At 41.0% G+C, this 12,631-nt stretch overlaps 1 protein-coding gene across 1 annotated transcript in view; it reads left to right on the top strand.

The window, feature by feature from the left end:
• The window catches only part of ube2e2 (ubiquitin-conjugating enzyme E2E 2), a 39,574-nt gene extending 30,189 nt beyond the window's left edge, over positions 1–9,385 (top strand). Inside the window, exons 4-6 of the mRNA XM_085365903.1 lie at positions 3,548–3,680; positions 6,457–6,604; positions 9,083–9,385. Coding sequence (XP_085222029.1) covers positions 3,548–3,680; positions 6,457–6,604; positions 9,083–9,180 — 379 coding nt within the window. The 3' untranslated portion in view covers positions 9,181–9,385. The remainder of the gene's footprint in view (positions 1–3,547; positions 3,681–6,456; positions 6,605–9,082) is intronic.
• The last annotated feature ends 3,246 nt before the right edge of the window (positions 9,386–12,631 follow it).

Here is a 12,631-nt window from a genome sequence, read left to right as displayed (position 1 = left end):
CCAATTCAGCTACTCGCCGGTGGATTTCACTCATGACTCAATTGAATTAGATTCTCACAGTCTGGACACTCTGCTCAGTCAGCTGTGATTCTCCCTGTTCTGTACAGGCTGCACTGCTGTTTTTTTCACTTATCTGCTCTGGCTCAACATGCTATCCCCGACCACAACTCCTCCCTCTTTATATTTATCTGTTAAAAAAATCAAGCTAGCATTTGGTCATCATATAACATGCATATCAAAATGACAGCATTTAAGTAGCAGGAACTGGAAATGCACAGGAGGAAATGATGGTACCAAACCAGCCAATCACAGCTCTTCTTTCCTACATTGATTTTGAGAGGTGCTCATCGGGTTTCAGTGTAGGATTTTAACTTTTTCCTTCAAAATGCCAGTGGATTCAATTGACCCGCTTGTTCTAGTGTTGCCCATGTTTGACATTTCTTACTCTTATGATTGACATGTTACACTAAACAGATCTGCTGTCCTGAAAGCTCTAGTCCACTAGTTCTCTGCTCTGATTTAACTTTAGAAGGGATAGTTGGATGAGAGGAGCAGTTCATAATGTGTGTTTTTCCTCACTGTATATTGTTATGACAGGCCCAAACTGCTGGCTATCAGATGTCAACATCTGTCTCTGTGTGCCTGTAAATCCTTCTTCTTTGTGCTCACTGCCTACAGTGGCTTTAGCTGTTGTGCTCAGTCCGAACGTTTGTTTGGAGGCGAAACGAAGCCTGAAATTTTGGGGTTATTTGGTGTCTTTTCAGCATATTTAGACAGCACTGTTTGTGCCTGCCAAAACAAACTAAACCAGTGTTGTAACACTCCACGGTTTAAATGGACCCTCTTACCACCCGTGTGCTGTTTAACACCACCTGTGTCCTTTATGCGACAATCACTCATCCAGCAGTCACCGTGCACTGTTTTAGATATCACACTTTAAAGTTTACAGATACAAATGACTAAAACCACGATTCTTTTCAAAGTCAGATTGTTTTATTATTATATCAAGTGTATTCTGCTGTAATTCCCCAGAGAATAAGTAGTCATAATGAGCTAATTAAAGAAGGCTTAAGAGACGGGCAGTGTAAAAGTAGATTAGTGGAAATTTGTGTGTGTTGACACTGGAAGGAAGAAGGAAATGTCTCAAGTCTGATTTCTATTTACGGAGAGTGATCTATTGTCAGGGGCATGCTTGGAGCCAGATGCTGCTTTTAACAGTTTAACGTTGGAGGCTGTTGCAGAGTCTCTTCCAGGAAATATCTCTCAAGCTCTTGGTTTAAATAAAAGTGCTCTCACAGCCCTGTGTGCCTGCGCTTCATATGCACACATTTGTTAGCACATCTGCCAGACGCTAAGGTTTGGCATTAAACACCATCCCTGGTAATTACATGAAATAGGAGGGATTGTTCATTGTCCCGGGCTTTGTGATCTGGACATTGTCCTGGTCTCTAAATGGCTCTGTGCCAGATCAGGGTCTTATTGTAGACAATGGTGGTTGGGGGGAAGGAAGCCCTTAATATGGAAATGGTATTAATTACGGCGCCTATACAACAGATGTGACCTTCAATCTCTGCGCGACATAAATACTCCTCTAATGAAGACAAAAACAGCATGAATATTTAATCATTTTGCACCAGTTGGGCTTTTTAAATATCTCATGTAAAAGTCTTTAAGGTCATATTTGTCTTTTTTTTTTTTTTTTTTTTTTTTTTTGTCATTTTTCAACAAAAAATAGAACAAATAAATCCCACAATCATGGCCGTCAGTGGTAAAATGAAATGCGTATGGTGTCGGGACTAAAAGTGAAGGGCACACATTCAACAACGGAAAAGAAAACGTGACAGAAAAAGTGCTGGAATGTGTAAAAAATCTGGACACAAAGTACACCAGATTGTAGTGGAATTAAATGCTTTATATATTAGAATATACACCTAAATATAAGATTTACAGATGCAGAATCAAACACAAATATTTTTGTTCTGTGTACCTCAGTGAGGCAGTTTTCACTTGCTCAAAGTTTAAATCGAATGAATGGTAGAAAACGAACTCTGCTAATATTAATTTATTTATGAGAATATGTTTTATGACCCATGAGCTTTACTCGAGTGGGTGGCCCCACTATCAAGAAAATCTCCACACTCTCATTTTCAAAATTCAGTCTGCTAACCAGTCAGCCCCGGCCCTTCTCTCTCTTCATGTTTCCCTACGGGTGGGCTCATTTCCAGCTCCACCGTCTTGGGCTACTTGTGGTGACGGCACTACTTGTTCTGTTATGGAGATTTGCTGTGAGCTGGTGGTCCGCTCTAACCAGAGCTTACAGCAGGTGGAGAGCTGGCTGAAGTGACCACAAGGCTACAGAGCAGAACGAGGACTACCATCACAAACTGCTGTTCAAGATGTGGAGTACAAGTCTGTCCACAGGAAGAGAAACAAAATGAAGAGAGGCGATAACCTGCTCTTTTTTTTTTTTTATTGTCATATTATGATTTATTAATGTATTTAAGTGTGGGTGCACCTCCTTTCATGCTCACACACACGCGCTCCCTGCCCAAGCTTCATGTTTTATTGATGATTATAGCGGTGGTTTAGTTTTCCTTTTAGGAGAACTAAACAATCATATTCTGGGCCCGTGTGCGTAACACTCATATCCAGAGATCTGCTCCATTAGTTCTTCCTAAAAAACAAAAAAAACCAAAATAAAACTAAACAATAAAACTAAACCTGCAGAAAAAAATCATTGCATTTCATTTCAGTCGGATACGATATCCAGTGTTTTTCCCAGCTTTCCCCAGATGTGTGTAGTTGTGTAGTCTGAGAGAATATCAATTCTTCCATTTCACACGTTTCCTGAAGTATTTTTATCCATTCAGGGAGAGCTGCAGAGTCTTTATGCAACTGTTTCTTAGTTATTGCTTTATCTGTCTTATTTTTAGAGCCCAGTTGGCACATTTTCCAAAAAAGTGTCACCAAAATGAATCTGTGAGCTGATTATTGAGCTTATCTCTGTTACCACATCAACCAGTGAGAAGAAACCACAGGACAAAACCAAAGAGCACTCTCTCTAACACTGGCCATTACTGTTTTGTTTTTTTGTTTGTTTTGTTTTGTTTTTTGGAGCATTAAAGCCTTTTTGCAGATGAATTATTTCCATGTACACGTGCGTTGCTGGTCTTCTTCTGTTAGCTTTTTGTGTGTCTTTCATTTATTGAGGTCTCATGCTCATGCAGTATCATTAGTGTGTGTCAGTTTTTCAGAAATGCTTCACTTCCTCGACCCCCCCAGTGGCAAGAAATCCAATCTTCTGATCAAAATTTTGAAATATGGTGTAAATCCTTCAAAAATAGCCTTGAACTAAAAAACCCTCAACCCTCCATGGCTTCAGCATTCCCCAAATCTCCATCATTAACTTGTCAGAAGCAGGCATTTCACCGCCTCAGCTGCCGCCCCAAATCTCTATCAGCCCGCTGGCAGTATGAACACCAGGATGTCGATTTCAATGCTCCGTGCTGATTAACATATTAACCAATCTTTTGTTTCAATTTTCCAGCGCCGGCCCCAAAGGAGACAACATCTACGAGTGGAGGTCGACCATCCTGGGGCCACCGGGCTCAGTGTACGAGGGAGGGGTCTTCTTCCTGGACATCGCCTTCACACCAGACTACCCTTTCAAACCCCCCAAGGTCAGCAGTCAGAAGACGCAATTGTTTAGTCGTTTGGATTTTTTAGCAGCGGGCCAAATATTAACTACACACTGCACAGACTCTGGACGGACTGTGGGGGTGTGGAGGATATATCTGGCTCATTTCTTAATCTGGAAACCAATGATTAGCCTGCAGCAGTGCACAAAGCATGACCACATATTTCCTTTCATAATAAAAGCGCATTCGTGTGATATTTTCACAGCAGTAAGGTAAAGACCAACATCTGAACCTGCAATTCCCAAATGTAGACACCCACATCCCATTTTCAAATCTGAAAAGTAAGTTTCCTTTGTTTTGTTTTCGCTGGTTGATTCTCCAGTAAGAGCTTAACTTCTGCTCTATTTGACTTCCTTTGGTGTTCAACATCAAACATGTTGTTTGAGGAATAAGTGCTGCAGTTGAGTTGAATATTTGACCCGTCCTGTTTTCACTGTATAAAGGACTCCCATTCTTGTAATATGTGGCGTTGTCTGCAGAGTACTTTTAGTGATGTCAAGTTGACGGCATTTACTGAACATGCAGACTGTTGGGGACGATCTCCTTTAGTCTGTAGTGCTCCCGATTATACTTTCACTTGGCCTTCATTCCCCCCCACCCCCACACACACTCTCCATGTTAGTTACGTGCACCCCTCCCCGTGCTCCCTCACCCTCTTCTCTCCCTCTTCCTCGCTCTTTGTGCCATGTAACCACCAACTCTGTGTTTGACAGCAGACTCAAACAAACCCAGCTTTCTGTAGCCAGAGGGAGCTCGAGTGTTTCCGCCCCCTTCAATACCGCCAACCCCTCCAACACACTGTGATCTACAGCCAGCCCCCCCCCCACACACACACACACACACACACACACACACACACACACACACACACACACACACACACACACACACACGTCTTCGTCCTTTAGCCACCGTACACTCCTCACTGCAGAAACACTTTCACATCTGAGGCTTTACAAGAAAATAAAAAAAGTCAACCTAACAAGTTCACCAGGTGGATGTGTTTGTGTTTCTGAGCCAGGAAAGAGGAGCGCTGTGTCCGCAGAGGCAGTGGGGGTGGGAGGGGTTGGTTATTTATAACGTCCTGCCTTGTGTGTGATTTTCAGCGCTGGCCCCAAAGGAGGGGATAGGTTGGGGGGGGGGGGGGGGGGGGGGGGTGCCAGCGCTCATTAGATGTTTCCTCTGGAGGGTCAGGGTCAGGAGGGCCAGATGTTCATGATTGGAGAAGCAGAGGTGTCAAGTGTCCGGACCATACAGATGTCAAGCTCGAATCTGAGCGAGACGGCAGACATAGACAGCTCTGTGTTTGGAGGCTGTTAGCTGAGAGGGCGTGTTATGCAGTCTGTGGTTGCAGGAGCCTGTTTGCTGAGACAGGTAAGCTGATCAACTCTCAATGTGCTCGGTTGTTTTTACACCATGCTGCCCTCTGTTGGCCAGCCAGTTTCAGCAAAAATATAAAAATGTGAAAAATTCCAGAGGATAAAACCAAAAATAATCATGTTCACAATAATAAAAAACAGCTGTTTTAGATTAACTGTGTATTTATGGCTCAGTATTGATCCAGAAACTGTGACAAATGGTGCAGAATGGCCCTCAGTGAAGCGATCAGGCAGACCCATTATACTAGGCCTGATGCTGATACATCGGTGTTAATGTGAGTAACGGAGAAAAGCTTTTAAGCTGCCCTCCTCTGTCTCACCTGTTATTATCACTGAAAGTATCAGACTACATGGTAACATATTCTTTTTTTAAGATCTTTTATTTTATCCCACTTACAGCTAACATGCTGGTTTTACAGGCTTAATCATTTGTTGCCCTTTTTACTCGTCTTCTGCTGGGTGGTGGCTTTCAGTGTTGGTTGAGTGTTAGTGTTTATGGAATTAAAACGGACTTCCACTTATCTGGATCCAGGTGCCGGGGGGTGGGAGGTTAACAGTGTAGGCAGAGATGTCTTGATGCATGCTCAATCATCCAGGTAAGTAAATCTCCAAAAGTTGATTCTACTCATCTGGACGTAGCGTTTTGTGGGAGAAACGTTTCGTCACTCAGCCAAGTGACTTCTTCAGTCTCAGCTGACTGCAGGTTTCCCCAACCTTATAAACAGTACATTTGCATAATGACTGAAACCAGCCCAGTGAAGGAACAATGGGCTGGGAGGTCAGTGCCTTAATCTTAATTGTGTAGGCAGAGATGCCTTCCCAATGCCACTGCTTTTAGTTTCTCTGGAGAAGAGACAGAGGTGTTCCCAGGGAAGCCAAGGTCCTGGTTCTGCCCCAGGGTCTCCTCCCAGTTGGTGTTGCACAAAGCATCTCACCAAGCTGGCATCCAGGAAGCATCCTGATCAGAAGCTGGAACCATTTTAATTGGATCCTTTTGGAGGAGTAGCGGCTCTACTCAGAGTCCCTCTTGCATGACCGAGCTCCTCGTCCTGTCTCTAAGGGGAGCTCTTTCATAGGTAGCTCATTTCCACCCCTTGTACCCGGAGTCTTATTCTTTTCTCCCCAGAGCTCACAGTGATATTTGAGGGTGGTTACATAGAGCAGCCAGTAAATCAACAGCTCTTCCTTGACAATCAGCTCTGGATTCACCTGGTATGATGTCCACAAGGCAAAGGGAAAAAGGGATCTCATGTTTTGTTTAATGCAGAGATCACCAAATAAAAACATAAACAACACTGATGGGAAAATCTCAAATATTTCTCTTATTTTCTTTTTTAAAGCCCTTCTTCTCTAAAGTGCATTTGTCTTTGTGTCTGCAGGTAACTTTCCGTACCAGGATCTATCACTGCAACATCAACAGTCAGGGGGTGATCTGCCTGGACATCCTGAAGGACAACTGGAGCCCCGCCCTCACCATCTCCAAGGTGTTGCTGTCCATCTGCTCCCTGCTCACTGACTGTAACCCAGGTATCTGTTTAATGCTGTTTGTTATGGCCAGAGACTTTTTAATGTAGGTAACTGTTCTGTCTTCATTTCCTTCTTTCTGTCCTTTGAATGCAGTGTTTGTTTTTACTTAACTCTGATGTGAAATGTGGTCTTATGTTTCCAGAATGCTAACTATTCCTGTGTATTAAGGAAACCACAGCCAATTCAAGCCCTCATTGTTTCCCCAAGGCCGTCAGATGCTGACAGATATTTGGCACAATTAGAAGCTTAAAGTTGTAAATACCAAAACCACATTTCGCACCAGGAAAGAACAACTGACCCACAGTCTTATAAGAAAAAACACAATGTCATGTTAAAAAGCAAACCAAAAAAAACACTGGGCTGTTATTAGCTTTGTGGCTTCAGAGCAAGATGTTATGTTTGCACAGTGTCTGCAACCATTAAGCAGCTACACTTGAAGAGGTGAGACAGGAAGTAGCAGAAACTCAGGACTTTATGTAGAAAAATGTAAGGTTATCAAATGTTAACGTTATTTACACTAATTTTAAGCTTAATGCTTTGAAATTGAGTCATTGTTGGGTGTATAGTGTATGATGAGACCCTATTAAAGAGTCTTCCTCATAGCTATACTGCAAAAAAGTTATTCGGGTGAGGTTTGGCCAGCTGCTGGTCCAGTGACTTTTTTTTTCCAGCAGCAGCTTGAGTTCACAGGCTAAAGTGAATGTGAACAACAGAGATTTTAGTTTGCTGTTAATACACTCAGAAAAATAATTATTGGCCCTCTTCAGCAGTAGTTTTTAATAAAATCAAATTGATTTTTTTTTTTTAAGCTTTTTATTATTCATTAAGGAAAATATGCTTGGTATAAACTCAATCTATATGAGTCTAGTAAATTTTATTTGACCTAATTCCATTAACTTTAACATTTTACTTGTGTAACAAAATTACAAGGAAAGTCTAAATGTAATTAAAGTACCGAAAGTCAGAGGTTTAGACATCAATATTTTTTCAAGTGTATCCTGTTTTCAAATACAGGAAGTGTTTACGGTTACCAAAATAAGAGACTGTTCTTACTCCTAGTTTATACTTGCCTTTGTTGCCCTGGTGAATGGCAGCACTAGCCAAAGTGCAGGTGCACGCCTTGCTTTGTACGGGCAGCTTGGTCTTTACTGCAGTTTCACTGCTCTCGTACAGAAGCTCAGAGAGTCTCCGCTTCAGCATCTTCAAAAGACGAATCACTCTGGGAAAAACAACTTTAAAATCTGTGTGACTGCTTTCTTGACCGTACCAGTGTTGGGCTGTGTTCTGTTCTTTTTGTTCTTTATGGTGACACCTACAGAGCACCAGGATAAATGGTTTATAGGGCTGTGGTGATGTTACACACAGTAGCAGAGCGTAACAACGATGGCAATGATTCTAAGCACAGCAGGAAGACGTTTGCGGCTAAAAATAGACATGTGCAAAGTGTAAAACAGGAAACCTGTTCATGAACTTGTTCATGAATCAGAGTTATTAAGGTCCAGCCCAGGCAGCCTTAAGTCTTCTCAACAAACAGATTTATAACAGCAGCAGTGAAGCAATCAAAACTTTGCAGGCAAAAAGCCACTGAAGATCTTATCAGTCCACCTTATCAAGAAGCTTAAAAGCTAAAGGAAAAACATCTTTTCAGCTGCTCCCATCCACAGCAGGTTTCTTTTACAAAGCATCTAACTTAAGGTTCTGAGGTCTAAACCATCATCAGTGAGGACCCTGACTGTGAGCTATCAGATAATGTTGCTTTTGTTCTCTGAAGCCAAAGACACACGTCAAAACCCATTTACATTTTTAACCAACAAGTACTTTTTGCTTTTCTCCGAAACATAGGATTAGGATTAAGAACTCGCAGGATTAAAAAGAAAGAAAGTCTGTCGGTGTGTGCAGATAAACAGCTTGTTTAGTTTGCCAAATTTAAAGATTGAGGCAGTTTCCTTGTAAACGTTGCTGCCATCTGACAGCAGCCCTCCAGCATGCAGGGATGTGTCTAAACCGGAGAGCAGAGTGTACTCATCTCAAGAGCTGGAATAAATATTGCTGTTTTTGGTTTTCTTGGCCAGTTAGGGGAAAACGGTTACTTTGGAAACCATTTCTTTAGGACAGTTCGTTTATTTCTTTATTCATTAGGACTCCCAATGGCCGTAACACAAAGCACAGCTAGTCAGCATTAAATACATCCAACAACTTTAACCGTGCACTAAAATTAATGAAAGCAGGCAAAGTTCAGTGATGAAGAAAGATTAATCAGTTACATCAAAATAAAGATCCACAGGTTTTCCTTCAGTGACTGCTTGAATGAGCCTCTGTTTGATATTGTTTGGCAACCAGAGCGCTCAACCATAATGATCTACATTCTTCTGTTATGCTGCATTTCCATTGCTTATTTTATTTGACGTGTTGTTTGTTTTACATCTGGACTTTTGAGTCTGTAATAAAGATTTATTGATCTCTCTCTCTCTGTTTCAGCCGACCCTCTGGTGGGAAGCATCGCCACACAGTACTTGACCAACAGAACAGAGCATGACAGAATAGCCAAACAATGGACGAAGAGATACGCCACATAGACTCCCTGCCGTGACCCGCCCCCTCCTTCACCTCCCTCACCCCTCACTGAACCTCTCTCTACCTCTCTCACCCCTTAGTCTGTCAAAGCACACTCACTAAGTGCAGCGGTAAATCTGCCCTCCTGTCACCCTTCCTCTTCCATCTTCCTCCTCTTTCTCCTCTTCTTCTTCTTCTTCCCTCTTTTATCTACCTTTTCTGTGTAAAAACAAAAAACAAACAAAAGAAAACAAAAAAAAGTCCTTTGTTCCTTGTTGACTTGAAAGCTTCTTTTTTATACAAAGAGTAGATTGGGATTTTTATTTTCCAATATCTGAATGTTGGAAGTATTGTATTGGAGAAAAAAAAACACAGAATATTATAATTATCATAAGCATTGTCCTTCAGCTATACATTATGTATTCTCATTTTCTTAGTGGCACCTGGAACAAACATGCAGAGTATGCTTTTACTTTGTTTTTCTCGTTTTTATTTTTTTGGTTGTCACCAGTATGATATCTGCATGGAACAGGAAAGTGGCTACTTCATGCTTTTTAACTTTCTCTGATTTTGTTTGTACTGTATGTATTTTTTCAAAGGCTTTTGAGGCAGACCGCAAAAGTATAGGTCTGCCTGTGAAAGAGGCAGGACTTGTATATTTACTGGCTACCCGCCACCTCTGCAATTGCAGAGTGGTTTGTTGTGCACTTGTATTACTGAAGCACCCAATAAAACACACTGTGGTTGGCTTGTGAGAAAACGCTCTGCTCTCTGTGTGTAACTGCAATCTCTTCACCCTTAAATATTTACACTTGTTCATTCAGTCGCGCACCCTCCTGACTGCTGATGTTGCATGTTTCACATACGCGAACACGCCTGATTATGAAACATTACAGTCATAAACATTACAGCACTTCTTGGCACACACTGGGTGAGGGGTAGATTTTATTACCCACATGAATGTGATGTGAAGTTTTTAAGTTAGCTAGTCTTACACCTCAGAAACTCAAAATGGGCCTTCAGTTTGTGGACAGAAAGACAAACCTTTTGAAGATATTGCAGAGACTGTATACAAAAGATGGATGTAGTCCCCGATTGGTTTTCATTTTATGTCATTGAAGCCATTAGAATTTTGTCTCCTGCTGTGCTGACTTTGTTTTGTTTTTTTTTGGTTTTTTTGGGGGGGTGCTTGTAGGCTAATAAAATCTGAGCTCTTGACCCATCAAAACTGAAAAAGACAAAGATCTTAGAATGTCTTTGTCTCATAACAGGTTGTGTTACTTATCAAATATTTCCATTAGACTAGTTCAATAACTCTGAATATATTGCTGTTATCCAGATGGATGAGTATAAAAACATAAACAAATAAATTACCCCCTCACTCCCTCGGATGTGTGATCAAGGGGAAAGTTAACTATAGAGACCCAAGCCCTTTTAGTCCAGACTGTAAAAATATTTATTTCTGCTGTTTTTGAACCAGCCTCAAGTGGCCACTAATGGAACTGCAGTTTTTCTGGCACACTGGCTTCTTCTTTTTCCTTTTTCTTTTTTTAGCTCCAGAGGACGTGACTTAATTAATTAATTTAGTCAACTGAACTAAAAACAACTTTAGAATTTATTTTAAAAAATAAAGTTTGCTTTTATTGAGTTACCTGTGCTTTTAGCCTGTTTACGACGACCAAAACTATTACACCATCATTTAACCATAGGAATTCACATGGACATATTCATATGGAGACCAAAGGTTGAATAACCATAATAAACATGAGCTCATCTTTAACTTGATTTATTATGAGGTTTGTCACTTGTTCAGCAAAAGAAAATAAAGTGCATGAAGGTGGAGAGACGAACCAGAAATGTTCAAAATGTCATTATGTTTCCTTCCTTTCATGCCAGGAAAAAAAGAACATAAAATATAACAAAATATTCCTGGAAAATGGTGCGAGTTGAAAATGTCTTTTTTTTTTTTTCTGGATATATATTTTTTAAGAATAGAGGTGGCCATGTAGGGGGGGGGTCACTAAAAACAGAACAGTACAGGGAGGGGGAGGGGTGGCGACAGGAAATCGTGAGGGGAAGTTGTATATGCAGAAATAAATGACTTAATGTTTCAGCTCATTGTAGGATGTCTCCTCTCTCTTGTGCTCACATTTATTTAACATATTACCAACATAGGACCGTCTTGCCAGGGAGCCGCTGGGGGGACCAGCAAATGGTGGCGTGTACTGTCATTTCAAAGGAAGATTACTGTTTTAAAACACAAACGCATCACGGTGGCTCTTTGGCGTAACCACCTGAGTAGAAAAGTTATAAAGCTGCAATGACCCATTCAGAAAAAAAAGCTCTCCTGATGCGAAATACAGCCAAAAGTTGCCCTTTGTAATTTCTGCACTCTGAAAAGGCCTCCAGTGGGCCCGATTGGACCTTTCAGTGTGCCATTATGGCCTGGGGACCTTATATTTGATACCCCTGGTTTATACCGTTCTAATAAAAAGGTTAATGTACTTTTTTTTTCTCTCCATTAAACGGTCAGTACATCCCTTGTGCTTATTGGTAGAATTGATGATGTTTTCCAAGAAAATAAATATCCAGTCCTTAAAAAGGATTTTTTATGTATGTGAACTGGGGTCCACAGTGAGTCCAGAACTATTAAAATATTCAAAACAAAAGAATGGACCTGAAGGGGGATTAAAAAAAACACAAACTAAACTTTGTAGTACTTCACACAATATATTTTGGCGGTGTGCCATGTTTGAATCATAAATGAGTCATAGAGCAAAAAGCTTTTAAGCCTTTTCAACAGAACAAGAGCTGACTGATCCCTTGTTTCTTACAGATTTTGGTATTTCGCTTGCTATCCTGATTAATGCTCCAATTGGCTGGTGCTTTGCATAAGTAATAATGTGGCCATTAGACTGTAAGACTGGCCAGAAGGCTGCTCGCCAAATGAGATAAAGTCTCCATCTCAGACTAAATTGGTGCTTAAAACAACTGCATTTTTTTTTTACCACACATTAGATTACAGGATTAGGTTGATGTGTTGCTTTTAAAACCGCAATCTAACCTTTGGTCCCCATGCTGTTCTTATTGCCCGCGTACAGTACATGTTTTTTTCCAAGATAATAAAGGAGAATTGTATTCCAATTTCAGTCCATTACAGCATTTTAGGCTAAATTTTTCCACTCGATGTACTTTATAACTTCACTGAAGTGCCTAAACAGATAGTCAAAAACCTTGAAAACAACACTTGAAATTGGTTAAAGAAAATAGTATTCCACTGTCAAAGCACAACAGTAGTCACCGTTTGACTAAATTACCCCATTAACCTCTTAAACCTGCGCACCCTCCACGGGTAACTGCATCATGATGTACTTCGTGGGTCATTTAACAGCTGCAAGGCACGTTTCCCTTACAAATCTATTAATATGTAATTTATCAGTAATTGAGCCACGGTCAGCCCAAATAACAAGGGCC

Source organism: Diplotaxodon limnothrissa, linkage group LG11, assembly GCF_057381915.1.
Source record: "Diplotaxodon limnothrissa isolate DT_005_m linkage group LG11, D_limnothrissa_male_GT1.1, whole genome shotgun sequence".
NCBI classification, from domain to species: domain Eukaryota; kingdom Metazoa; phylum Chordata; class Actinopteri; order Cichliformes; family Cichlidae; genus Diplotaxodon; species Diplotaxodon limnothrissa.
Note: the sequence above shows the minus strand (reverse complement) of the source record. Positions and strands in the feature narration are given on the sequence as shown.